The sequence below is a fragment of the Alexandromys fortis genome, unplaced genomic scaffold, assembly GCF_014885135.2.
Source record: "Alexandromys fortis isolate MF-2015 unplaced genomic scaffold, M_Fortis_MF-2015_v1.1 scaffold_17, whole genome shotgun sequence".
Taxonomy (NCBI): domain Eukaryota; kingdom Metazoa; phylum Chordata; class Mammalia; order Rodentia; family Cricetidae; genus Alexandromys; species Alexandromys fortis.
Window position 1 is genome coordinate 8,301,045 of NW_026067896.1, and position 26,154 is coordinate 8,327,198.

General features: G+C 39.0%; 1 protein-coding gene across 1 annotated transcript in view; it reads right to left on the reverse strand.

The window, feature by feature from the left end:
* Nudcd1 (NudC domain containing 1) overlaps window positions 1-26,115 on the reverse strand; it is a 30,899-nt gene extending 4,784 nt beyond the window's left edge. The window contains exons 1-7 of the mRNA XM_050161672.1: window positions 25,886-26,115; window positions 18,623-18,777; window positions 8,498-8,680; window positions 8,045-8,225; window positions 5,316-5,498; window positions 3,327-3,534; window positions 1,085-1,229 (exon numbers count right to left, since the gene is read on the reverse strand). Of these exons, the coding sequence (XP_050017629.1) occupies window positions 1,085-1,229; window positions 3,327-3,534; window positions 5,316-5,498; window positions 8,045-8,225; window positions 8,498-8,680; window positions 18,623-18,777; window positions 25,886-26,000 (1,170 nt within the window). The 5' untranslated portion in view covers window positions 26,001-26,115. The remainder of the gene's footprint in view (window positions 1-1,084; window positions 1,230-3,326; window positions 3,535-5,315; window positions 5,499-8,044; window positions 8,226-8,497; window positions 8,681-18,622; window positions 18,778-25,885) is intronic.
* Window positions 26,116-26,154: the final 39 nt, after the last annotated feature.

Below are 26,154 nucleotides of genomic sequence, written 5' to 3' on the forward strand. Positions count from 1 at the left end.
CTCCGCTTAATAGTTCATTCATTAAAACAATTACTGAGCTAGAAGATGGTGAAGTAGGAACAAAGAGCGATCTTCCCCACAAATGTTAACTCAAGACTGGACTTGAGAAAGAAGTGGGAGGCGCAGAAAGGCAAAGGACAGCAATAAGCACAGACACAGAACAGATAAAGAAAGGAACACTGACTGTTACAAATGACTTACAAAGGAGCAAAGCTCCAACTCCATGAGACAGGAAAGGGATGCAGGGACTCGGTGACACTAACAGAGAGACATGGCTACCGTTGTTTCTATTTTATTTTTATCTCACGCTACCCTTTTTTTAATTAGGTTTTATATTGGTTAGGCTTTGACTATTCTGTTCACCGATGTATGCTCGTGACGACGTGGGGAAAGAGGGACTTACACACTTGCTGGGCGTGGAATGCGGTGCAGCTCACACCCATGGCAGTTTGGTGAGGAAACTCCAGAGTAATTTCTACACTGCTTACGTATGTAGTGCAGAGACATCTGTACATTTATGTTTATTATAGCACTATTTACAACAGTTTACTATACAATCAAGTCTCGGGTATTGGCATATAAATGGCACAATTGTAATTGCTGCTTCTGTCAACATTGGTTGATTCTTTTAAGGAATCTCAAGATATAGCTACACACATACACCATGTAAAATATGCCTTCACATTTCTGTATATATATTCATAATAAAACATATAAATATTAAAATTTCAATCCATACTAAAACATTAATTAGGTTGATAATCAATTATTGGTGGCATTTACATAAGGAAAGGCACATTAATGTTTGACATGGCATAATATTCATATAAGATACTCCTGGGGGCTGGAGAGATGGCTCAGAGGTTAAGAGCACTGACTGTTCTTCCAGAGGTCCTGAGTTCAATTCCCAGCAACCACAAGGTGGCTCACAACCATCTGTAAATAAGATCTGGTGCCCTCTTCTGGCCAGCAAGCATACAGACAGACAGAACACTGTATACATAATAAATAAATAAATCTTAAAAAAAAAAAAAAGATACTCCTGGATTCTGGGACAGTGTCTTATACTACTGTACTTGCTTACCAGTTCATCAGAGGTCAGGTGCATCAAGCGTTCTGCTATTGCAGCACACTGGGCTGGGTCCCTTATAAGTTCCCCCCGTTTATCACCAACGACCAGCTCTGGCCACATCAGACCTTCATTCTTCTTAATCAAGGTAATCTCCAAGCTAAATGATTAAATGAGAAACACGATGCTACATTAAATATTATTCATTTAAACCGGTGCAGTATTTCATTACAGTATCCCAGCACTCAGTAGGCTCAAACAGCAAAAAATCAAGAGTTCATGGCTACTTGAGGCTAAGGAGTGAGAGCACATATCAAAATTAGAGAGAGAGGAAAAAGAGCGAAGGGGAAGACTAGAAAGAAAGGAGGAAGAGAGGGAGGTAAAAATTACCTATCTAGTATCTAGAGAGTATTTTACCAAAAATCTCACTCACTTTGACTTTTATCTATAATACAATGATAACCTAAACTTCATAACTAAGCATGAAAGTGCCACCTGAAATAGAGCTCCACGTGGCCTGAAGATAGAATTGGAGTGACTGAGAAGACAGAAAATGGAATACAGGTATGTAGCGTGCTACTAAATCCAAGTAATAAAAGCACAAGCAGCATGGATCTATGGGACACAGCAGATAGATGAGCAGTGCACCATATACAACAACAACAACTGACCCACAACTAACCTCTTAAGATACAGACCCAACAATTTACTATCAGAAACTAAGAGCCTTAACATGTAATTTTAATCAGAGACAGGGCAAGTTAAATTAATGTCAACGGTAATTTTTAAAACATCAACTTTTAAAGAACTGAAAACAAATGTAGGAATTAAAAAGAAACTTTGTAACACAGGAAAAATGTTAATACAGTCTATATAACTTGCTTAATATCTAATTCTACACATTTAAGCCGTTAAACAGAAACTTCAATTGCACTAGGCAGGCCGTGCCAGAGACCCAGTGATGAGAAACTTCTGCTGCAGGAAAATGAAGTGCTGAGTAAGGACAGACCATGGGCAGAGGAGGAAGCAGCCACCTGTGTCTTTTGGACAGGAGAGGCAACCCAGGTAGCAGGCCTTGTGTTGCCTCCACAGTAAGGAAGCTTTTCCATGCGCCATCTCTGATAAATGTGCAGCACACTAAATCACATCCTGGAGCACAGCTTCAAGCACACAAAACCAAGAATACAATATGACCTATTATTGTAATTATCAAAGTAAACATGCAAACTTATCAACTATTCTTTAGCAAGGCTGTTGTTATCACGAAGTCATAAAACAATTAAAGCACTAAATTTTTTCTGCAACTATTTAAGAGACTATACAAAATAATATCACTCACATAATAAAAGTTCTTATCATTAACACTGAAAATTACCACCACAATCAATAATACCCAGACTTAGTTACAGTCTCTAAGGAATTCGCCAGTCTGATGAGAATGGTAGCAAAAGCAACAACACTGGCTCACACTCACCTAATGCTTTAACCTGTGAGAGGGACTACCCCGGGCACTTCATGTTTTCCCTCATCTACTGCTTCACACAACCAAATAAAGTTCTGTCTTTATGTCCGTGTTCCAAATAGGAATGGAAAACACCTAAGAGGCTAAGCAACTTCCAACTGAGCAGTGTGTTCGAGCTACCAACTGTACTGGCTGATTTTCAATTGCCAGTTCTAAATGCTATCAAGACTTTTGCATACACATAAACACAGTCAAACAGATGTGGAAACATACTGTCCTTTCAAAAAAACTTCAAACATAATTGTTTTTCCATATATTATAAAAACCAAAAAAAAAAACAATAAATTTGTGCATGCTAAGCAATCCCTGTACCAACTGAAATACAGTCTAAGCCCCTTGGTTATCTTAGGAGTTTGTAGGGCTTTTATACAGTGAAAATGTCTTTTATATAAATATTTTCTTAACGGTTCATGTCTTGCTTTTAAAAAATACTATTAGATGAGCAAAAAGTTTCGAGGTCAGCCTGGTCTACAAGAGCTAGTTCCAGAACAGGCTCCAAGCCCTGTCTCAAAAAACCATAAAACCATATATATAAAAGAAAAGAAATCACAGAAGTACAGCAGCATCTTCACTCCTTAACTACTTTTTGATGTAGTTTCAGCATTTTTAATCTATCTAAAAAGTCACCAATATGGATGGAACTATTAACATTCATCTTTAACCTAACTACTGTAGAAAGTATTAAAAAGTAAAATCATAAAATTTAAAATTTAAAATGTAAAACTACAAAAATACCTGTCATTCTCTTTAATTGTCCATGCACTGCTTTCATGATCAATAGATGAATAGAGCTTTCCTTCCAAAACCTGGACATCCTTCAGCATAACGCTGATGTTATCAGGCAAAAACCGTATTTCAATATCTTCCTTCGCACAGTTTTCTGGAAGCCTCACTGTTACTGTCAAGTCATCGTCAGTTTGCTGCCAGTAATACAGAGGTTCGACTGGGAAAAAGAAAATGCATACATAATAAAAATTAGACGTAACACACAAAATCGAAGAGAAAACCTATCCAGCCAATCACTGTATTTCCTAGTAAGTATTCTCTCACATATACACAAATTGTAAGCACAAAGACTTCAAGGAATTTGACACAAAGAGTTGTAACAAATGCACAGGATACTTTCCTCTTCCAGGCTCACCCAATACATTAAGAGATGGCACTCATAAATACTACTGACAGCAACCCCTTACTTTGTTACTTCACTTTCTGCCTCTTTTTAACCTCCCCCTTCTTCTCCCTCTTATTTACAACACACACACACACACACACACACACACACACACACACACACTCTCTCCAGTCTCTCTGAAATGTGAACATATCAGTTACTCAATCTAATCACATAATGGATAACTTCTGACAATAAGGCTAAGAGGAACCTGTAAAATTACATGTTTTAGTGAAAACAGACTAAAGAAAATTATTATGATAATACCAAATAGTCCACAAGTACCATATTCATGAGATTTACAGAGAATGAAACCAGTTTCTATTCTCAGAAGTGTTAAGAATGTTAACCAAACATATATAATTTAAAATATCCTCTTTTCCTTTATCATCGTGAAAATATCACAAACAATAATTGATAAATTGCAAGATGTAACACAAAGCATCAACAAGAAAACCAGCAGGTGGACATAAACGCACACTGTGCTCTGCTGGGACTGGTTTGCCGTGGTCACAGCATGGAGGCAGAGACATCCCCAGTGATCAAGGCTCTCAGTCCTTCACACCTGCTCAGTGAATGAGTTCTAAGGGCACGGAGGTTTGCTTTAAGAACACTGACTTGGTAAAGTACATTGAGCAATGAAATAAGGTTACTGCATTTATTGGGAAGAAGTCCACGTCTAACAAAAACTGTATATGAGGTAACAAAGTGAGGAAAGAGAAGAAAAAGCCCTAAAGGCACAACTCTTTCTGTATCGGGAGGCTCATATATTCATAAATTTGGGAACATATTTTTAACATTAATTACATTAGTATATTTAAATATGACATAAAGGATTAATCTTTTTTAAAAAGTACTCAGATTTACTGAGGCCAATTTTATTTTAAAGCTTTCTTTATTTCTATTTAATATGTATGAGTGCTCACACGTATGTCCTGGAGATAAGGATGGTTGTGAGCCACCACATGGGTGCTAGGTATCACACCCAGGTCAGCAAGATCAGCAAGTGCTCTTAGCTTCTGAGTCATCTCTTCAGTCCCCAATTTTATTCCAAATAATTTAGTCATTTCAGAATAAAAGGCAGATGCAAAGAATATGTGATTATCAAATGCTATATAATTTTGTTAAATATACTATTCTGATTAATCCTAACGTTTTTATTCTGAGGCATGATCTCCTGACCTTTATCCACTTACCGTCAAGAAAGTGCCAGTTTAAATAAAGGTAAGAATATGGATATTAGACCTTATTTTAGAAGAGCATTATCATACTACCTTATCCATTATTAACATAAACATTATTTATTTATTATCTAATAAGTATTAAACAGAGAATCAAGTAAGCCAACTGCAATTTCTAAAACACCATATTATTACAAAATTACGAAGGTAAACTAGTTCACATCATTCAGGGAGAATCTTCCAAAAAAATGGGGCCATGAAATAAAATTAAGAGAAAGCAATCTATTGTGCCCTAGTGGGACTCATAACAAAGCAGACATACATGTATATGTACATCAGTACACATGAGCGCCCCCTGGCAGGTTAAATTACCTTTGATTTTCTCTGACTTGTCTTCATCCATACTTTCTTCAAGCTCCTGATCAACCGAAACAACCTTGAAGGACTTATAGGACACAACCATGAGGCCGTTTCCGTCAGGCTCGACAGCAGCGTAATGTGGCACCGACTTTCCACGGAGAACATGATGCTTCGTAATCTCATACTTTTTACTGTCTGGAGGAAAGTAAGGATTATGAAAAGCTATAATATAAAAAAAATCTTATTAGGAATAGAAAATTGACATCTTATGGCCACCAAGGTAGCTAGCTCAGTGAGTAAGGGCTCTTGCCACCAAGCCTGATCACAAGAGTCTGATCCACAAGACCCACATGGTGGAAGAGAGAACTGACTCTCATAACTGTCCTCTGGCCTCCACATTCACACACACACACACACACACACACACACACACACACACACACACACACACCACAAATATACACACAAAAAAACCCACACACATACACATATTCCTGACAACTTTATCTACCTCAAATAAATCCCTACTTTAATACACTGGTTTGATGAAATCTGCTCTAAATTGTACTGTCCAGTACAGCAGCCACTTGCTGCAAATGGCAGCTTAATTAAAATGAGGTAAATTTTAAAATGCACTTCCTCCGTTACTTCTCCACATTTCCAGTGCTCAATAGTCACACGTGCCTGGTGGCAGGTCCCAGTGAATGACACGTAGGTAAAGTACATCAAACCTGCACAATTTCGTCTGGAGAACAAAGTCTAGACCTTCAGGGGACTAACTACTTTCCCCGCAGGCATGTAATAGGCACCTTTTGAAAAGAGACACTAGCTGAGAGCGAGGGGGAACGTGCGGAATGAATTTTTTTTCTCGTTACTAATGAAGGCTTCTAAAAATAAAACATTTACAGAGTAATTGATTCTTATATACCAAAAGAGAACTATACAATTATTATAATAATGAAATAACAACTTAAAACCTTTACAATAAATACCATTTTAACTGAATTTTAAAGTTTTAATGAACTTATTCTCTGATGAAGACAGATTGTTTTCTACACACTCCAAACACTTCAGATAAAAGAACTACTCTCTACCAAGAACCCCACAGGCAACACGGTTGGCTGGGACCCTGAACACTGCTTTGATACACTTCCTGCAACAAGGCCACACCTCCTAACAGTGCCACTCCCTTCTTACAAAGAAAACATTTAACTGGGTGGACTACAGTTCAGAGGTTGAGTACCTTATCATCATGGTGGGACATGGCAATGTGCAGGCGGACATGATGCTGGAGAAGGAGCTTAGGGTCCTCCATCTTAATCAGAATGCCACAGGACGTGAACTGAGACACTGATCGTGGCTTGAACGTACATGAGACATCAAAGTCCAACCCCACAGGGTCATTTTTGCTCCAAGGCCACACCAACTCTAAGGAGGCCATAGTTCCTAGTAGGGCCACTCCCTATGAGCTTACGGGGACCAATCACATTCAAACTACCACAGGGATCTATGCAGAAGATGAAGTGGAAAGGCCAGAGGTAGAGAATAACTTCAAGGAAGCAGTGTTATCCGGACAAAACAGGGCTAATACACCTATGAACTCAGAGACTGTGACAATATGCACAGACCTGTACAAGTTCATGCCACATAAAACTCTAGCACAAAGAAGTATGCGTCAAAGTGTATGCAAAGTCCCACTACTAACGAGGAGGTAATTAGCAATAGACACCTGCTGGTAAAATGAAAATCAGCTTTTCCCAATGCAGTATTGCTGGGTAGACAAACACACTTCAGGACAGGGTAGTTGACCAATACTTTGGTTCCCAAAATATACATGTAAAACTCCAAGAGGATTGTTTTCTTTTGTGTGTGTGCGCACACACACTTTTTGGTTTTTTGTTTGTTTGTTTTATTTTGCTTTCTTGTTTTTTTGTTTTGGGACCTTTTGGTGTTTTGAGAAAGAATGAAGGAACATGATGTTGGGTAGGGAGTATCTGGGAGGACTTGTGGGAAGAGAAAGAATGTGATCAAAATAAATTACACAAAAAATTTAAAAATGTAATAATTTAAAAATATAATAAGGAAGGAAAGAATACAAACCAGTGAGCAAACAAAAAAAAATCATTTCAGGTGACTATATACCTTTATAGTATTCATATTTTTATAAATATGTGCTCTGAAATAATCCTATTGTACACTGTAAATATTTGTCACTCAAATTGGTTTAATAAAACGGTGATGACCAGTAATCTGGCAGAAAGTACAGACAGGGTGAGCAAACTAAGGATGATGGAAAGAAAAGGCAGCGTCTGAGGAGTTGCCAGACAGACAGAGGGAGCAGGAGATGAACATGCCTGTTAATAAAGGTCCCACCAAGTGGCAAAGTCTAAATAGGGCATATGGGTTAACTTAAAGGTGAGAGCTAGTTAGTGACAAGCCTGAGCTACTGGCCCAACACTTATAATTGTTATTAAGCCTCTATGTAGTAATTTGGGAAACGGTGGCTGGGCATTTGGGAACTGGCAGACGGGACAAGAAACTAACGTTTACAATTTGAGGTCTCGAAAATTCATGTAATTCTTTTAAACAAACTGCATAGTTGGTTGTATTATAGAAGCATATCATAGCGTTTTTAGAAGCATAGTTTATTACATTGCTCAAGAAGCAAGCAGTAAATCTTCCATTTCAAGCCCACACAAGGGAAGGCTAACTAGAGAGGTGTGGAATCTTGTTTACTTTACCTTCATTTTTCTTACTGACAGTGATCCACTCCAAAGAAACATAGAAACCACTTCCTTTCATGTCCAGTTCCTCCTTCTCTATTCGAAGAAGAAGCACAGCTACTGAATGTTCTTCAGCTTTCAGCAACGAGATACTGTGAATTATAATAAACGGATTCCCAAGTTCTTCATTAAACACTATCTGTAGGGGAAAAAATTACACATAGTTTGAATGCATAGTTTATAAAAGAGAAATATGGTCAGCACTCTTGACAAAAGAAAAAAAAAAAGACCAAATAACAGGACATTTGAAAGGAATGGACAGGAGGAAAAGAAAGAAAGCAATGTCCCAGAATCATGACGGGAAAGGGTGCTTCACAGAGCACACAGCGCAGTCAGAAAGTGGCTCTCCATGTAGTTTGCATACACCTTCTGGATTCTGCACAAGTCTTACAAAGAACAAAAACAACTCACTTCCCATTTTTCAGGATTATTTCCACGGTCACCTGTTCCGATGACATATAATCTTCCAGTTCCATCTGACAAGGTAACCCAGGTAGGGGATGTAAAATGGAGAGACGCACAAAGACGATTGTCATATGCTGTCAGATCTGTAGGAAGACGAAAAACCTCTCGAGGTTTTCCTAAGGCAGTGTCCTGAAACAAAACCAAGGATGATAAGCAAATCCCTCTCTTCCTGATCTGTACAAATGCAAAATACCTACAGTACAGCTGATTCTTCAATATTAGAAAGTTGCGTCAATTTCCCTTCAAGTATGAACTTTATGTACTGATTTTAACAAATAAGAACAGTAGATGGGAGCGGTGGCGTACAACCTCTAGGAGATTACAAAACAAGTTACATCATCATCTTTGCCCTTTCTTAGGTTACATGCTGCAAGGGGGCTAGCCGGAAGCTGTGGTGATGACCAGATTGGGGAGTAAAGACCCACACAGGGAGGAACCCAACAATCACAGAATTCCCATGAGACACCAACAGGGAGACTGCCACTTTACGATTCCTGACAGAGACTGAAATGATCACTGTTTACTTTCCAAGTGACTGGGTACTGTAGCTGTTATGTCAAAGAGGCTAGTATGGCGCGGTAATCTCATTTCTTTCTCTTAGCTTTAGGGCTAATGATCACCAGTGTTAATTTTCTAACTAGAAATATTATATTGTATTTCAAATGCCTATGTGGATAATATTCTACACCAGTGATTTCCAGCCTTCGTATCGCTGCGATCTTTAAATATAGTTAGTCACGTGGTGCTAACTCCCAACCATAAAATAATTTTTGTTGCTATTTCATAGCTATAATTTTGCTGCTGTTATGAATTGCAATGTAAGTATCTGTGGGGTTTTTTAAATGGTCTCAGAAGACCCCTGTGAAAGGACTGTGACTTCCAAATGGGTCATGACCCACAGGTTCTATAGCAAAAAAAAAAAGGTGTTATTAAACAAAAATGAACTTCCTCAAAAATCCTGAAAAACAAATAAATGTGCCTTTAATTCCAGAACTCGGAAGGCAGAAGCAGTTGGATCTCTGTGAGTGAGGCCAGCCTGGTATACAGAACGAGTTCCAGGACAGACAGGGCTATACAGGAAAGCCCTGTCTGAAGGCAAGGGTAAGTATTAAATTTAGATAATGCAAACTTACATTTCTGTTAACAAATTTTCAGTTGTTATCTGCCTTTACAATATAGAGCTATGATAAGAAGAATCACCAAAATGTTTCATGAAAAAAAATATTCAAAATTTATCATTTAGGAAATAAATGCTCATAAATCACTATATTTCTATATTCAATTGTACATTTAAAAAATGTTTAATTGTCAGTTTTCTACACAGTGATCCTTGATTAATGCATCTTATTCTTGTGATTCTATAATTGTTTCAATCTATACTTTTTAACTATAAGATTTTGAAAAAAGCAAACCACTTTTAGTCATCTATGAAATTATCTTTCTTTTTTATTCACATTATTTTATTTGGTAATGTCAAATTAAATAAGAAATATAAAATAGCAAGCATAGCAAATAACAACTGCTTTTAGAAACATCAAATCTGAATACTGGCAATGTAAAACAGGATTATATCAAGATTATATATTATATCAGTACTGAAATGCATTATACACAGTGCAGTACAGCCACCATCAGTAAACACTTGGCTTATTGCAGTCTCCAGTCCCGATGTTTTACAGAGGAAACAGAACAAGACCCAATCAGGTAGATGGAGGTCAGTTAACAGAAATTGTGCCGTAGGCTGATGTCCATGCCTGCATTTAGAACACAACATGGTACTCCCACTAAATGAAAACAGCGAGACTCATCAACAAGCGATACTGGTATGCTAGCATACATCTGGGGAACCTCATCTCTGACAAACACAGGAATACTACATATTTCAGTAGGACTGTTAATCTGAAGGCTTTACAGGAAAAGTTAAACGACTGATAGAGGACAGTTTAATAATTGTAGGGTAGTCAGTCGATGACTGTCCATACACAAAAGTGACACACAGGAAACAAAGAAGCACACACAGGGCTAATATCCAGATAAACATTGGCTTGTTCCTAAAACCTCTAGAGCCCCTAAAGTCTTTTAAAAATGTTTTTTAAAGGTAAAATAATATTCTACCATTATCAAAGAGAAAAAAATTAGACTTGCAATGCCTATCCTTGGCTTAAGTGCCCTATTGGCAGAAGAAATACATATAGGCTTATAAAAAAAATGGTAAGAAATCAAATTTAATGATATAATTATACCCTTTGATATAATCCAACCTACAGGGATTTATATAGTATTTCTATTAATATAAAGCTCAAGCATAAAGAAAAAGAAAATTTAAGCCAGTGAAAACTGGGATGTCGTGTTACAGCAGCTCCTGATGCAATGGCACTGGCTTTGCAGCCTCCCGCAGGTCTTGGTTTGGCTACAAAATCCAAAATTAGAGCATTCTTCTACTGAACATAAATGTCAGACAAACACTGCGACTACAACGGGACAAGACAAAACAGCGTCACTCCATGAGAATTTCCACACGGAGAAGAACACATCACTACAAACAGGATCTACAGCACGTGACAGGAGCCACTGCGTCTTCCTGACTGTCACAGGCAGAACTCCAGTCCGGTCTTCTATCCTAGGTGACACTTGACAGCCCCATCTCCCGCTTCCTGAAACCCTGCCGCTCCAAATCACCCCACGAGTCAGATCCCTTACTATCACCAATGCTAAATCCTCCCAGACACCACCCTGTGGCTCTCCTTCACTTATGTTCTCCCTTACTGCAAGGAGTAATAGATCCAACTTGTTCAAACAGTGTGACTGTTCTGTCGTCTAGAAAGTGTTGGCAAAGAAATAGAACAGCCACTCTAAGGAAACCCAAATACCAGATAAATGTACTCAGATAGATTTGTATTGCTAACAAAAAATAATAAACTCAATGAGATACTGACAAAGAAAAAGACAGAATGATATAATGTGCTTACCATTCAACTTGAATTCATACATGCACAAACAAATGTGAGGCGCCATCAGCTCACAGCAATGACAGACACGGAACAGTGCTTAGCATCAGGAAGAGAAATAAGACTGGAGTGTGGCTGGGCAGGGAGACTGCTGGCAAAGGCTTTAAATATGTTGTGATTCTTGTTCCATACCAAATCATTTGTGTAGCATACATAATTTAAAAATATAAATAAAGAGATAAAATAATAAAGGTAAAATAGACTTCCACAAAGCAGGTGTTGACTGCATGGTCCGTCAGACCTACTCTGGTGAACCATCATTAAGAAGGAAGGCTAAACTAGGCAATCGCTGTTCAAGTGTTTTAGGCTATTTTCTTTTAAATATATGGCTACACATGACTGAAGTTAATAGAAATATAATTATCAGATAAATTGGTGCAATATCTAATAGAATAATTAAGACACTTGAGTATACAAATGTGAACCAAAATTAACGAACTTAAAACACACAGTGTTTGCCTCACTTGAGTTAAATGATAAAACGAAAACAACCCAAATGTTCCCAATTTAGAATTTAGTTCAGTTCTAAAGGGTCCTCATGATAATGCCTCAGGAAAGTGACATCTCCAGCTCCAGGCTCCACATATTATCCTTTACTCACAAACAAAGCAAAACAAAAATGTAACCATGTTAAAAAATTACTAGAAAATCACTTGGGGTAATAATTCCCTGCTGATTTGCAGAACTGGAATTGTGCTGGCAAATTTAATACTCAATGAGGGACTACAGCATGAGGCATTTTCAACGTTGGCCATCTCATTTAAACATCACCAAACTGATGAGGCTGCAATCATTAACCCAGCTTAAGAGGGGTTCACATGGATCAATCCGACTGAAACTCCACGGCAACAGGGCCAAGATTCCAGTCCTACCGAGTCCTGTAGATGGTAAATCTCTCTTCTTTGTCATTATCATCTAGGAAAGAAACCATTTTTTCTAACAAATACTTCAAATCTCAACGCAATGCACAAATGCCATTCCCTAAAACATTCACTCTGCAATTAGCACATTAAGTCCTATGGGGAAACTGGAGGTTAAAAACATGTTCAAGCAGAACTTGGGAGGGATGCCACCCAGGAGTGCTGTTACAATGGGATTAACATCAACCACTGTGAAACATTAACTTCATTTCTTAAATGTTTTCCATTTCTATTCTTTCTTTTATTGAGCTCTATATTTTTTATGCTCCCCTCCCTTCCTCCCCCATCCCCTTCTCCTCTTTCCCATGATCCCCACACTTCCAATTTACTCAGGAGGTCTTAACTTTTTCTACTTCCCATGTAGATTACATCCATGTATGTCTCTCTTAGGGTCCTCATGGTTGTCTAAATTGTCTGGGATTGTGAATTTTAGAATTTTTTTCTTTGTTTTATGTCTAAAAGCCACTTACTGGCACCCAAGGATCTGGGCTATAAAGTAATTATTACTTGTTTTTCTATGGCATAGTCACACATTACATGAAATCCAAGAGCTACTGCCCACACTTTAAAGACACCACAGAAAATGACATTCTTGTTACTGGAGAAAACAAGAAAGCTTGCCAAGTAAACAGAAGTCTGTTATGACAGAAATATTCTAAATATTGAGAAGCAGCAAGTTTCAGTAAATTGAGCAGTAGCAGTAGCCCCCCAAGGCTTTTTCTACACCCTAAACACACTTTCTCCTCATGGACATTCCTAAACGCTTAAATATTGCAAGCCTACAGTGAAACTTGCTTGGCGTGGAAGGCCTCTTACAGCTACACCGAGTTGCTGCCATCTGCTGGCTCTCACAGGTAGGGAAGGCCCTTTCATTTTCACAAGGTGTCATTTTGCAGATTTAACAAGGGTGCTCATTTACACCAGCCACAAGGAAAGGCTGGTCTCTAATTAGTGGTCTGCATTCTTCACATGCTCTCAACAGAGCAGCTCAAAGAATTTGCTGGTTTATTTTGTTGCTGAGGAGAAAAAAAATACTAAGCATGGTATTCCACTGGCCACCACCAGGGCCCTGGGAAAATCGCCTACTGTGCTGGATAAAATTTTAAATTTCCAGACCACTGTCAGCCATAACACACTGATTCAGAGTCTTTGAAAATGGGATTCTGAAATTAGTTCTTATGTTAGCTAAGTACTATACATGATTCTCAGGTGAAGTGGAATTGGAAAATCAAAGAAAAGAGCTGAATTGATGGAGAAAAAAAACAAAGCAAACAAAAGAAAAACAAAACCCCTGAAACCTGGCTTTTTATAATATAACATATACATTATAGTAACAGCATCTTTTTAAAACTTGATTGGGTAAACAGAGGAATATTACAGAAAAGAGAAAAGGCAATAACTAAACTAAAAAAAAAGTAAAACCACTTTCTCTAAGTTGCCCATAAAGAAGACAAATTAGGTCAGAAAAGAATGAATTTCAAAGGTATTGGTATTTGCCCCAATTACACATCAAATAATCTGCTTGGGTATAATTATAATAACTTATTTCCTGGGGAAGTTTCCAACAGAAAAATACTTGGACCAAACCACAGTGGTTCTGGTGATTTCCAGGGAAAATAAGTTTTATCTCAGATTTCTAATAAAGTATTTGTGGTTTAAGCTGGGCATGGCACTGCAAGTCCTGGTCATCAGCAACAACTGATAAAGCCAAGCTCGTGGCTCTAACTGTGACCCTGTCCACCCACCCCTCACAGTTCAGCACAGTGCCTACAGGGAGTCACCATGCCTTAACTTTGTCAAGTGTGTTTCTAAGCTGCCGGAATGCCCATCACCCCAATGTAAAAGGCAAGTTCTTTTCTTTCTTTCCCCCATTAGAGACAGTTTTGTTTAGGTAGCTCAGTTTGCATCCGTCTTCTGGTTCTCCCATTTCCATGCCTCAGGAATGGGATGAGGAGTGCATCATCAAGCCCAGCTCCTGTGAGGTGACGTCAACCGCATCCCTAACATCTGCCGTGTATTCCCGTGTACTCCCGTGTACTCCCGTGTACTATTGCGCATCTCACGGCTGTACTTCATTTTGGCATGCTATCAACTTATTTTTAACTAACCATATAGAAACATTCAATCATGTTTAAAGAAAAATATTTCTTTACCCAGGAAATTAATTTATCTCAAAAACTAAAGATAACTAAAATGTATATTCATGTTGGTTTTTTTTTTTTAAAAAAAAATACTAACTGGTGAAAAATTAGTAAAACAGAATAAAAGGGGTTATAAATGAGCCTTTTATGGAGTGCTAATGGAGCTTTCCCCTTCAAGAACACGACATTTTATTGAAAATACTCCCCTTAGAGCAAGCTATTTCTACTTTACTAAAAATTTTGAGAGAAAAATGAACAAAGAAATATGATTTCACTGATGAATAATGGTAGAATATCCTCGTGTCTAAAGTAGGCCAAACTGATTCTCAGCACATAATTCAAGGAGCTCCGAGACACTATTCAGAGGACAGACTGAAAGGGGCAGTCTGATGGGCTATTTACACAGGAATCAGAGCATCCACCTTAGCCGCCCACTCTTCTTCCTTCACGTGTGCTAACAAGGTTCGCTCTTACCTTACTCACCAATTCAAGTCAGTATCATACACTCTAGTGACAATGACATAAAAACCCTAAGAAATCGTTTGACGAGAGTTAAAAATGTATATAGAGTTCAAGTGGTTATTTCAGAAACACAATGTCACCTGTGGATTATGCAGGCCTGTGGTTTTTACCAGGTAAGTTTCCCTGCCAGCAGATCCAGAGGCCAGAATTAAAGGAATGACCATTATACCTGGAATTCAAAAAGTGCCTTCTATGGGATGATCCATTAATATTTATGTAAGAATAAAATCATATTCTAGACTGATTGCTATTCTGTATGCCCATTTTGGACAGGAACTTCTACGAATAAATAAAAAAAAAAACAAAAAAAAAAATAACCAACCAACCATATGGAGCAGATGAAAACACACAGAGCTGCCCCTGGAGTCATCCTGGAAAAAATAAAGGAGGGAGGATTTGTATCCACTGTTGGGAAGTAGTGTGGCTACTATGGAAACCAGTGCGGGGGCTTCTCAAAACACAAGCCATAGGACTAATGTGAGCTAGCTACACCATTTCTGGACATATACACAAAACCCAACGATGCCTGCATATCCATTGCTAACACTGTTCTAGTCACATTAGCAAGGAAATGGAGTCAAGCTAGATGAATGGATAATGAAAATGTGGAACATATTACAACGATACTTATGAAATCATGGATAGAACTAGAAAATACTGTATAACAAGATGCAGGCACAGATAAACAGATCCTAGACTCCAAGTGTTAAACATGTGTTTCCAGATGGGTGTAAAAATGGGTAAAGACAGGACACTAGAAAAAAGCCCAAGTGAGCAGGGGAAAAAAGAGGCTTTCACGGAGTGGAGAGGGGAAGACAATACAAAGGTGAAAGGTTACAGCAGGCAAGGGGGGACAGAGAGGAAGGGGGAGTAAATAAGAAAGGAGAATCAGCCAAAACAATACAAATATATGGTAATCTATTACTTTTTAAGTTAATTTAAAAAGTAAAAATAAATTATAAATATGCTCTATGTCCCGTGCCTAACAACATCTATCTGTTCCTCCTAATCTATTACTCAATACCTAACTTCTGTGGTACTATGTAATGTAGCTTGGGTATAATTGATTTCACAGCTACTACCAGACAAAAGAAAATACAGACCATATTTGTCTTTTTTCAGTGTGGGATACCTCACTCAAGATGATTTATTTTCTAATTCCATCCATTTACCTGCAAAACTACTTATTTCATATTTAAACAGCTGAATAATACTCCATTTTGTAAATGTATCACATTTTCTTTATCCATTCTGTTAACAGACATCTAGATTATTTTCAAATTGTGGCTATTATGAATAGAGCAGCAATGAACATGGTATTGGTCATTCTGATGGGTGTAAGACAAAATCTCAAAGTAGTTTTCATTTTCCTGATGATAAAGGATGCTGAACATTTCTTTAAGTGTTTCACGGCCATTTGAGTTTCTACTTTTAACAATTCTATTTAGATCTGTATTCCATTTTCAATTGGGTTTATATTATTTGAGGCTATTGTAAAAGGTGCTGTTTCTTCTATTTCTTTCTCAGACTGCTTGTTATTTGTACTTAGGAATGTTACTGATTTTTGTGAGTTAATTATGTATCCAGCCACCTTGCTGAAAGTGTTTATCACCTGGAGGGGTTTCCTGGTGGAATTTTTAGGGTCATTTATGTATACTTTAGCATCATCTGCAAATAAATGTATTTTGCTCTTCTTTTTTCTATCTCCTTGATCCCCTTCAGTTGTCTTATTGTTCTAGCTAAGACTTCAAGTATTATACCGAATTTGTATAGCGTGTAGACAACCTTACTTGTCCTTGATTTTAGTGGAATTGTTTCTTAGTTTCTCTCCATTCAAGTTTATGTTGGCTATGGGCTTGCTGTAAACTGCCTTTATTACGTTAAGGCATATCCCTGGTATCAATAATCTCTCTATAACTTTTATCATGAAGAGGTATTGGATTTTGTCAAAGGTCTTTTCTTCATCTGATGATGATTATGTGTTTTTTGTCTTTCAGTTTCTTTATCTGGTGGATTATATTTATCAATTTCTGTATGTTGAACCATCCCTGTACTTCTGTGATGAAGCTTACTGGGTTATGAACGATCTTTTTGATCTTGGATTCAGTTTGCAAGTACTTTGTTGAGTATTTTTGTATCTGTGTTCACGTGGAAAACTGGTCTGTAATTATTTTTTCCTTTGGGTCTTTATGTGGTTTGAGTATCGGGGTGACCGGCCTCTTATGAACTGGGCAGCGCTCCTTCTGTCTCCGTGTTGTGGGATGACTTGAGGAGTATTGGTATTAATTCTTCTTGGGTGCTAAAACCATCCAGTCTGAGGCTTTCTGTGGTTGGGAGCTTTGAATAACTGCTTCTATTTCACTAGGAGTCAGAGGTCTTTTTAAATTGCTCACCTGGCCTTGATTTAACTTTGGCGAGTGATATGTATTGAGAGAATTAGCCATTTCTTTTAGATTTTCCAATTTGGTGGAGTACAGGTTTTTAAAAGTGTGTCCTTAGGGTTCTCCAATTCCCTAGGTATCAGTTGCTATACTCCTGTTTTCATTTCCAATTTTGTTAACTTGGATAAATGAATACATAACATATTGAAACTTACGAAACACAATGAAGGTGGTTCTAAGAGGCAAACCCACAGCAATAAGTGCCTACATTAAAAAAAAAAAAAAACAACACAGACATCTCATAGTAGTAACTTAACAGTACACTTGAGAATTCTATAACAACAAAAATAAATCACACCCAAAAGTACACAGCAGGAAATAATCAAACTCAGGGCTGAAATCAGAAAAACAGAAACAATCAGAAAACCAAAAACATAACCAACAACAAATACAAAAAATTAGTAAAGCATACAGTTGGATTTTTGAGAAAAAAACAGTAAGGCTGACAAACCTTTATCAAAATTAACTACAAGCTACTTATAAGAGATGCACTTTTAACTTTAACCCTTTGAAAGTAAGAACACTGGTAATTACAAAGAGAAAAGAAAAAGAACACTTTGTGTGTACCTGTGAGTGTCATCACACTAGGATTTTTGACACTGGCTCCAGATATGGAACTCAGATCCACAAGAGTCAAGCACTTTACTGACTGAGATTTCTCCCTAGCCAGAATTTTAGTTTTGAAGTGAGTTGTGACTCTATTAGTATCAAACCAACAAGATTTCAAGGTAAAGAAAATTATTCCCAAGACCTAGAGAAAAAAGGACTACTTCATAATGCTAAAAGAATCAATTCAAACAACCAAACATAAATGTTAACATAGTTTAAATTACAAAATGGCTGGGTAGAGGGATTATAAAAACTAGAACGAGTAAAAGCTCCAATTGACATAAGCAGAAAGGAGTGTTACAGCTTGATGACATGTTTCCACATTCCAGAGGAATGTGCACCTTGACTGTCGGGATATCAAACTCAAAGAGACTATAAGGAGTGAACACAACAGAATGAGCTGTCTTTACACTCTGCATGATTTTCTTACCAGCATCACTGTTAAGTTCATGATTCTCCCAAGGTTATCAATGTAGTAGACACTGTCTTGATACCAGGCATCACAGTGCAGATAATTATACATTCCAAAAGCATGCATGTGCTCCAGTGTATACTGGTCATCCCGAAGTTTTACTTCTGCTACAGCTGAAAGACAATATAAGTAAATAAACACACATGTTTACATATACATAGCTATGAACACAATCATCAAAACATACACCTCAGATCATTCCTTTGTGGAGAATGCCTACAGGGCACAGAAATCAGGCAGTGCCAGCTACAGAGGCTAGAACATGCAGGACTTTCATAGTACAATCCTCTTCCTTAATGGACCTCTACAATTTTGAATTATAAGAATAGAAATTCTAAAAACAAAGGACTTCTAATCTAAGAGCAAACAAGCCCAGCTTGTAAATTCTTACCCTAGTGTATTGTTCATATTTATAACACAAAAAGAGATACAGATAAACTGTACTATATGATTATACAGCTAGAAAACTATCTCGGATGGGAATAGATGGCCCAGATGATTCAGACTACCCCTGTTCTACTTTCCTCTGAGTTCTGCATCCAGAATACCTTCAAGGCTGCTGCTGGCTAAAATAATCCAGCCTCACAGACTACTCTAGTCAGGAATTTACCATAATCCCAAAGATAAGCAATGCCCCCAATCAACAAGAAGTAGTCTAGAGAACTATGCCCACATTGCCCAAAATAACTTACGGATATTTGTCATTGTTTAGGGGTTTGTTTTCAAATTATTATTGGTCATGGTAAAAAAATAAATAAATAAACAAATGAGTTAAATTCCAAGATCTCTTTCTAAAGGAAAAAAGAGATAATATATAATATTGATAGGATAAAAGGATAGATTATTGAATCTACTTTAACACCCCCCCCCCAAAAAAACAGCTATTAATCTCAGGATATTTTACATTGGCATGGAGTTTAGTTTATTAATATAAATTTAAAGTTATTTCTGATATACTGCATTTTTCTACTCTTGTTTGGGATATTGTGCTTATACAGCTCATTTAAAAATATAATGGATCATTAAAAATACAGATTCATAGTCATCTATAATAGTCAAACTTATAGTTATGTTAGATATATTTTCAAGGTCATAGAGAGATATATTTCAGATAGATGGGTAATCTTCAAACACTTCAAAGACCTCAGAATATGACATTTAATATGTTTAATATCTAAGGCTTTTCATGACAGTGAGACATATCTATTTCTGGCAGCACCAATCTACTTCAAAGAAAATAATGGGCAGTGAGGAAACCCTATATGAAGTTTACTTTCTTTGTGGCAAAAGATAGTCACTGGACAAAAAAACTACCCTTGCTTCAATTGCTAACAACTACTGTCCAAACTGGACCAGCAGGATGCAAGAAAGGTAACTGCCAAACTTTTCCAAAACAAGTAGGAGGACAGTCCTTTAGAACTCTCTGCTTCACAGGAAAATCTGTCAGATACATTAGGACTGTCGGCCAGAATTGGATGTCACAACATTACAGAGAAACTCTGGATGGCTGTCCAGGCAGCCTATTGTCCCTTTCACTAGATAACATTTCACCCTTTTGGGGTCTTTGATGGATGGATATTCAACATCCTTAGTCATCAGAGAAATGCAAATCAAAACAACTCTGAGATTCCATCTTATACCTGTAAGAATGGCCAGGATCAAAAACACTGATGACAACTTATGCTGGAGAGGTTGTAGGGAAAAGGGAACACTTCTGCATTGCTGGTGGGAATGCAAGCTGGTACAACCCCTTTGGATGTCAGTGTGGCGATTTCTCAGAAAATTAGGAAACAACCTTCCTCAAGACCCAGTAATGCCACTTTGGGGTATATATCCAAAGAAAGCTCAATTGTGCCACAAGGACATGTGCTCAATTATGTTCATAGCAGCTTTGTTTGTCATAGCCATAACCTGGAAACAACCCAAATGTCCCTCGACTGAAGAATGGATGAAGAAAATGTGGTACATTTATACAATGGAGTACTACACAACAGAAAAAATAATGACATCTCGAATTTTGCAGGAACATGGATGGAGCTAGAAAACATTATTTTGAGTGAAGTAACCTAGACACAGAAAGACAATTATCACATGTACTCACTCATAGGTGGTTTTTAAACATAAAGCAAAGAAAGCTAGCCTACAAACCACAATCCCAGAGAACTTAGACAACAATGAGGACACTAAGAGAGACTTACATAGATCTAATCTACCTGAGAGGTAGAAAAAGACAAGATCTTCTGAGTAAATTGGGAGCATGGGGACCTTGGGAAAGGATTGAAGGGGAGAGGCAGGGAGGGGAGTGTAGAAAAATGTAGAGCTCAATAAAAATCAATTAAAAAAAAAAAAACAGAAAAAAAACCTACTAGTTCTAAATGTTTTACACTGGATTGGACTTTTGTATATTGTATACAAAAAAAAAAAACAGAATGAATGTGCACTAGGTGCTAAAATCATCTTTTCCTGTCACTCAAGTCAGGGCCCAACCCACTAAACGGTATGCCTTCCCACCTCAATTAACTGAACCTCAATTAATTCTCATACTCATACCCACAGGCCAACCTAATCTATTCCTTATAATCTCAATAAGAGAGACTCCAGATTGTGTCAAGGTGACAGTTAGAACTAGCCACCACCCTGGCTTTGTAAAATACAAGAACTATGTACCAAGAACAGCTGCAAAGGAATGCAGCTGGAGAGTGAGGACAACAATTTGATTTCTATAAAACAATGTGACTTCATCTTCACTCCTTCCTTTATAAACTCACTGTAAGGATCCACTGGTTCCTAAACAGGAGGGAGAAGTTCAGATTTGAGTTCCTGAGACAGTACTTCATGCAGCAGACAGAGAAGGGGCAAAACCACTAGAAAGTTACTAAGGTCATCCAAGTCACATCCAACTCACACCAAGAGGATGACTGAAGCCTGGAAACACTTCAATTCACAGGCAAACTCCTAAGCTTATAGAACACTGATGGGGGTTGTGGAAACGTCCCCTTTAGTTTAAGAAAGTATTATTTTATAAGGAGCGGTTAAAAATATATACACTATTAAATAAGTGAGTTGGTTTTCTAGCACCACCGTGTGGATGAAACTTAATAATGCAGGAAGCGTGTATGAACATAATAGCTCAAAGCAGTAACGATATTAGACAATAGTAAGCTAAGTATGTTCTGCTGTATTTGGATAAAGAGTCCTGGGTAACCTTAAACAAACCAAAAGTTTTTAACCTTTTGCCTCATTATAACACCACCCACAAACATATATCCGGATATGATTGACGGATTTTTATAAGATATTTACATATCATTAGAATACAAAAGCCAGCAGTGGGTTTATAACATGATGACTATTTTACAAATCTGTTTGTTAGGTCACAGATTTGGGCTGCCTCTCTGGCCCCAGATGAGCAGTGAAGAGTTGTCACTGCAGTTATCATGCCGATCATCTTAAATACAAGGAGGGGTGCAGAGCACCACAAAGGGGGAAGCAGAGTTCTCTCCATGGCAGAACTAAAGCACCAGAAGAAGTCTTCCAGAAAGCCTGCCCATCCCAAGAAATAGACGAGGGCCCAGGCTGGACCTAATCTCTCTTGGATCTTTGAAACTGGTGAAGACCAGTTTTACAGAGAAGCTGAAAGTCGGTGTTTTATTATTTAATGTTACCATGCATTATAAATAAGCATTAATTAAAAAGTCATTATTTTAGAAAGAACTCAGGATCCACGGAGATCTCCCCTAAACCTTTACAACTCCTGCGCCAACAGACCCTCCAAAGCATCTGTGGTTATACAATGGACTACTACAGGCCAGGCACTGACTGTGTTTGGCTTTGGGCACAAACTGCTGAGGAAAGTCGACGTCACTCCTGCACTAAAGGTGTTACCAATGCTACTCGCTACTACTCCTGACCTCTGGGAATATAGTATTCCGATGAACCCATGAAATCCCCTGTATTTAACTCTTGGCCAATGAAGTATGAAACATCTCATGTGTTTATAAGTACCCTAGTTCACAACAGGGAGCACAAGGAACACTGTTTGCAAAGTTGACTGAGACCATGAGCACCGTAACTTTTCCTTTACATTGTGACAAGAACTAACACAGTCTCCCTGCACTTCTCAAACTTCTTTCCAGAGCTGTGTCCGCCTCTATTCTACATATCCTTAGCAGCCGTTCCCAACTGTTTCCCACTCAAATGCTCCACAGAAATCATTTTTTCACTTAAAATACATCTTGAACAATATTTATTTCCAACCAAGGCACGATAACAGAACCTAATTTCTCTTTCATCAAAACAACCAGTAAGACAAATCGGACAAAACTACATGAAACAACAGTTTCCAAGAACGATACACAGACAGCTAAGGATCGCGATCCTTGAGACACCAGACACACAGAAGGGCAGCCTACCATCCTACCATGCCCCATCTTACAGTCCTGGAAAGCTTCCAGTGCATGGGACAAGGTGCCTAAGATAGAAGACAGCCAAGTACTTGACTTGAAGACACTGCCCTGTGATTCTAAGAAAGCCTAAGGGGCCACAGTTCCTTAGGCAGAGCAGCACAAGACACAATCCTGCAGATGGACACAAGGTTTCCCTCAAGCACTCAGCACAGCAGAAGCTGCCTGAGTTGACGGAAGTAACGAGCCAAAGTAAGAGACACAGCAAGGATTAGAGGAACAGTGCTCAGCCTCACACAAGGCTGGGAATGACTAACACCAGCAGGTAGAAGGGGAAATGTGCTAACCAAGGAGTACTGGGAGGAATACTGGGAAGGGCTTGTTTCAGCACTAAGGATAGTTTGTCCTACCCTGAGCACTATTCCCTACCAGCTTCGCGATAAAAACAAGGCCCACTGGTCTTAATGTTTAAGCACAGCCTGGAGAAAAAAAATTTAAGAAGACTGTAGGATTGCAAAATTGATCTACATCCACATAATCAACAAATGTAATACAATGTCATCTTCTTAATCAATTCAGAAAAGGCACTAGACTAAGTTCATAATATCTTCATGACAAAAGTCATGAAGACTTTTCATAGAGAAATTAGGACTACACCTCAAAATAAGAAGTAACAAACCCATAACCAACCCATTACCAAGAAGAGTATTTCTTCTAAAACTAAGATGAGACAAGAGTACTCACTTTTTCCATCTTGTTTAATACGGCATTTGATGTCTGAGGTAGAGCAATAGAAAATAGATCCTTGCACATTCATGTGTGCTCTGCTATGTTCACAATAACTAGGAAGCAGAATCAATCTAGATGTTCATCAATAGAGGAACAAATAAAGTAAACTTATCACTCTGGATCTAGACCCTCTGCTAGGGCCTTCCAACAGTGACTCTTGATTTGATCATTTAATTTGCTTTGGCCAATAGGACAAGTAGAAACTGGTCAAAAGCACACTGAACCAGCACTTGTACACTGTGACCTACCTCCTGCAAAAGGCCTGGGCTGGCCTGCAGAAAAGATGACCAACCACGTGGGGGGGGGGGGGCTCAAGTCAAGATTATACGACAATACCTGAAACAAGGGACTAGCCAGCAGAGCCTCCTCACACCGAGATGACCAGAACTGCCCCTGCCAACCCATCCCTGAGCAAAGATGCATGAATGAGCCCTGTGAGAGGACCTGCTGACCCATCCATTTGAGAGCAACAATGCCTTCTGTTCTGAGCCAAAAGGCTTTGTGCCTTTAGGTTTTGTTTCCAATGAATTAGCTAACTGAAGATAGCGGTATCTGTTACTGTAAAAGCCCAAGAGGAAGAGGAAAAGAAAGGAAGCTCATCTTTGCTGCTGCCCAACAGCTACACACAACTCAGTTCTCCAGGGTGCTTTCCCAGATATACCATTGCATGCTCACTTCCTAGCCATGCTTGCCCAGACTGTAGACGCTTCTTAAACGGATTATGATTTGTCAGCTACTTATGAACTGTTTCCTACCAATCATGACCATCCTAGTATAACACAAAACAGACCCACAACGATTACTTCTAAATTGAATAAACAAATTTAAAAAACAGGCATTTGTTGGCCTGCCTGGGGGCACGGGAGAGTATGCCTTTAAATCCCAGCACTCGGGAGGCAAAGGAAGCTGGGTATCTTTGAGTTTGGGGCCAGCCCAGTCTACAAAGCAAGTGCCAAGCAGTCAAGGCTACAGAGTCACTCTCTAAACAAATGAACGAACAAATATCAACATTTGCTCGATTTTTAAACGTCTACTAATACTTCTGGATCAGTATTTCTCCAAGCGTAACCCTTGGGAAACATGTATCAGAAACAGAATTTGCAGAGGCGTGTATTAAAAAACACAAAAATCTCTGGGCGTTTTCGTTAATAAAACTGCAGTTCCTTTTTTTTTTTTTTTTTGGGTTTTCAAGACAGTTTCTCTGTGTCTTTGAAGCCTGTCCTAAAACTAGCTCTTGTATACCAGGCTGGCATCAGATAGCTCCCTCTGCCTCCCGAGTGCTGGGATTAAAGGCGTGTGCCACCACCGCCCGGCAAAATTGCAGTTCTTAACGTTGTAAAAAGAAGTTTGAGCCAACCTGGTCTACAGAGCAAGTTGTAGGACTGGCTCCATAGCTACTAAGAAACACTGTCTCTAAAAAAGCAAAAAGAAACAAAACAATATATCGAAGAAAGAGAGAAGTTTGAGAATAGCCTCTGGCCAGTTACAAATGAAGGAAGTAGCAGCAGTATGCAGTACTAAGCGCACTAAATCTGTTTCCCTCAATAACTTGTAGGGTCGTTTGTGTGTGTATCGAGGACCTGAGTACTTGAAACTGTTGACTAAATGTGGTGGTGGTGGGGGGGGGGTTCTCCAAAGAAATGATACTGCGTCAGAAGAAAAAAGGGAGCTGGGGATTTTCCAAGGAGGCGTGGCTTCCTGGTGAACACGTTTACAAAAAGGTGCTTGCTTCGGGGAAGGAAAGGCAACCTCCAGCCCAGCGGGGGCCAGGGATGCAGGGAACCTCCGAGCTCGGCTGCGGGTGCCAGCCAAGGCCCAGGGTCCCGAGGCTCGGACACGGAGGGAAGGGGGTGCGCCCCCAGGTCCCCGCGTGGGTAGCGGTCTCCGGGGACGGCCGCTCTAGGTGCAACCCCGCAGGACGCGTCCAGGGAAAAGCCATCATGCCTGGCCAGCCAGAGTGACAGAGGGTCGCGCCGATGGCAGCCTAAACGAAAAGGAACCGCGTGCGAGAGGGCGCCGCCGATCCCACCTGCATCGAGCTCCAGCTGGTAGCAGGGCAGCGGCTCGAGAGACAGCTTGTAGCCCTCGAAGCGGGGATCCAGCAAGGGTCGCTTCACCCGCAGGGAGCAATTGGCTGCCTCCATGGCGTTCCGGGAGCCTAGCGAGAGAATCAATAAAGCTCTTGTTGAAAGGTCCGCGCTTCGCTCCTGGAACTGAGGGTGGGAAGCGGCGTGGTTCCCATCCCAGAGGACTCTGCGGCGCCCAGTCGCGTCTGGGAAATGTAGTATTCATGAGAAA